Source organism: Pundamilia nyererei, unplaced genomic scaffold (assembly GCF_000239375.1).
Source record: "Pundamilia nyererei isolate P.nyererei 1_Seehausen unplaced genomic scaffold, PunNye1.0 scaffold00033, whole genome shotgun sequence".
Lineage (NCBI taxonomy): Eukaryota > Metazoa > Chordata > Actinopteri > Cichliformes > Cichlidae > Pundamilia > Pundamilia nyererei.
In genome coordinates this window covers 4,582,649-4,585,252 of record NW_005187434.1, presented here as the reverse complement: position 1 = coordinate 4,585,252, position 2,604 = coordinate 4,582,649, and the positions used below count along the sequence as shown (strand labels likewise).

The window sequence follows — 2,604 nt, the reverse complement described above, 5'->3', positions numbered from 1 at the left end:
ACTCACCAATCAGTACTGTCGCTCTCTATACACAGTTCGTGCGATTGCAAAGTGAAAGCAAAAAACAAGCGCAAATTCAAACGCGATTTCAATATGTCACATATTTACAGTGGCTCATCGATGCCAATGACATAATTACCCAGCTACATTTCCGAAAGAATGCAAAAGCATTGACATATTTTTTTTCTTCCTATGATAGCCCGACGGGCAGGGCAGAGATGGATTTTGGTAGCCCGACTGGAAAAATCGCTAGCCTCGGGACGTCGGGCTAGCGATTATGCGAGCCCTGAGTGAACAAAGTTATCCGTAAGCTTAAGGCAGAGAAAGTGACTCTTAAGTTTCAGCACTTGGGTGAGGATCTGGCATTGGTTGTTTTCAGTGATGCTTCATCATTTGGTAACCTTCCTGATGGCAGTATTCAAAGAGGGGCATTAATTGTCCTTATGGGTAAAGGAGGAAAGTTTTGTCCTCTCTTCTGGCACTTTAAAAAAAATCAGGCGTGTGGTTAGAAGTATACTGGCAGGAGAAACTCTTGCCATGTCAGATGGAATAGACAGTGCTGTCTTCCTGGCAACACTTTTTTCTGAGCTTACAACTGGTAACACTGGTCTGAACGCTCTTCCTTTGATCTGTGTGACTGACAATCATTCCATGTCTGATGCACTCAAGTCTACTAAGCAGGTTACAGAGAAGAGACTGAGGCTAGAAATGAGCAGCATTAAAGAGCTCATACAAGCCAAGAAAATCAGACAGGTTTGTTGGTCAGACTCAAAATCTCAACTTGCTGATTGTCTGACAAAAAAGGGAGTTTCACCTTTAACCCTTCTAAAGGCGCTAGATGAAGGACTCTGGATACTGTAATCGTTTGTTTACAAAGTTGCCTTTGCATTAAAATGCACCATTGTTTATTGTGTGCAATGATAGTATGCTTTAAGTAAAGCATGTATGTATTTTGTTTATATAAATATATACATATATGTATACAAATGTTTACAGGGGTGTGTTTATACTTTTATTTTTTTAAAAGAAAGAGGGAGATTGTTAACTTGTTATTTTCTGTTATATCGCGAGAGTACTGTTGACCGCGAAGTGTTGTTGTTGTATGTATGTAAAATGGCGTAACGAATAAAGCGCTGGGAATGAAAGTTCAACGTCGTGTCTTTTGAGTTAACAAAGAAATTCTATCAATACGGGTATATAGGCTTAAATGATTTGCCTTTTTAAAAATATTTGGAGCATGATTACTGACTGCACAGTATCAATTTACACCTGTTTACTAAATGCCTCACACAGGCAACTGCAAAACAAGAACAGAAAACAATTTTTAGTTAAAATTTAAGAACTACCTATCTTAAAGCCTTTAACATTATTTGTCTTTTCCACTTGTTCCCAGCAAAAAATCTGTTAAGTATGTAAGTAGTTCAGATGAAGTAAAGGTAGGGAACGGACACAGATATAGAGAATTCCTGTATTCTTACTCAGATGCAAACTGCTGTTTGGACACATTTCTAAACATAGCTCCTTTGATATATATGCACAGATTTCTTCTTCACCTACTCCTTTAAACAGTAAACGTGGCATGCACTTTGATGCATACTTGTTACTTATGATGCCATCTGTCTGCAGCAAACTGGAATCAATAAAAGATTTCATAAAAATTTAAGTTTCCAAAGGAATGGATGGACTAACCAGCCTGAGGTTTGACTGAAGTGGAGACGGTCTTCTTTCCTTTGCCTTTGGGGCTGTGATGAAGCTCCATGTTGAACAGCGGTCCAGACTTCACTGAGTCTCTCACAGCCAACTTTGACATCTTCAAGCTGGCACCCTTTGAAGACGATGAGAATGTCATGTTATCAAGTTTATATGTGCATTATATAAACACAGGATATTCTAAATACTGCCTGATAACATTTCAAAGTAAATCTGTTTACCTTGTCAGTAGACGGACTTGCTTGCACTTTTTTTCCTGGCGTCACCTGTGATGAGCCTGAACTGTGAGCCTGTCTTTCTGAGTTCCCAGCAGCAGTAGGTCTTTCTCTGAAGAGTGGAGTGGTCACACATCCAGCAGTGCCCAGAAAAAAGCTGACAGGAGAGCCCAGAGGATTCCCAGTTGCTGTCCGTTTGCTGTGAAAAGCTGCATTGGCTATGGGTGAGCTGTGAAAGGGAGTTATCAATACTTTGGGCCTTTGACTGCTCAGTGACACTTGTCCTTTGACACCCACAGGTGTTCTAGAAGCAGGACTTGAAGGTTGTCTGCTGGGAGAAGGACCCTCATCGGCTGCGCTGTGATCCATTGCTGTGCTGTGCAAAATAATCACATGTAGTACTGTCATCTGGGGTCCGTTCTTCGTACCTCGCTTACTACATCCAAGATCAAATGACACATCCAAGATCAAATCATCGCGTTAACTTTGAGCTCGCTGACAAATTAAACTAGTAAGTAATTTAATAATAATAATGGATTGGATTTATATAGCGCTTTTCAAGGCACCCAAAGCGCTTTACAATGCCACTATTCATTCACTCTCACATTCACACACTGGTGGAGGCAGCTACGGTTGTAGCCACAGCTGCCCTGGGGCAGACTGACAGAAGCCAGGCTGC

General features: G+C 40.9%; 1 protein-coding gene across 1 annotated transcript in view; it reads right to left on the bottom strand.

Moving 5' to 3' along the window:
- The window catches only part of LOC102214022 (histone-lysine N-methyltransferase EHMT1-like), a 22,461-nt gene that overhangs the window by 17,716 nt on the left and 2,141 nt on the right, over positions 1-2,604 (bottom strand). The window contains exons 2-3 of the mRNA XM_005729632.2: positions 1,932-2,296; positions 1,690-1,825 (exon numbers count right to left, since the gene is read on the bottom strand). Of these exons, the coding sequence (XP_005729689.1) occupies positions 1,690-1,825; positions 1,932-2,296 (501 nt within the window). The remainder of the gene's footprint in view (positions 1-1,689; positions 1,826-1,931; positions 2,297-2,604) is intronic.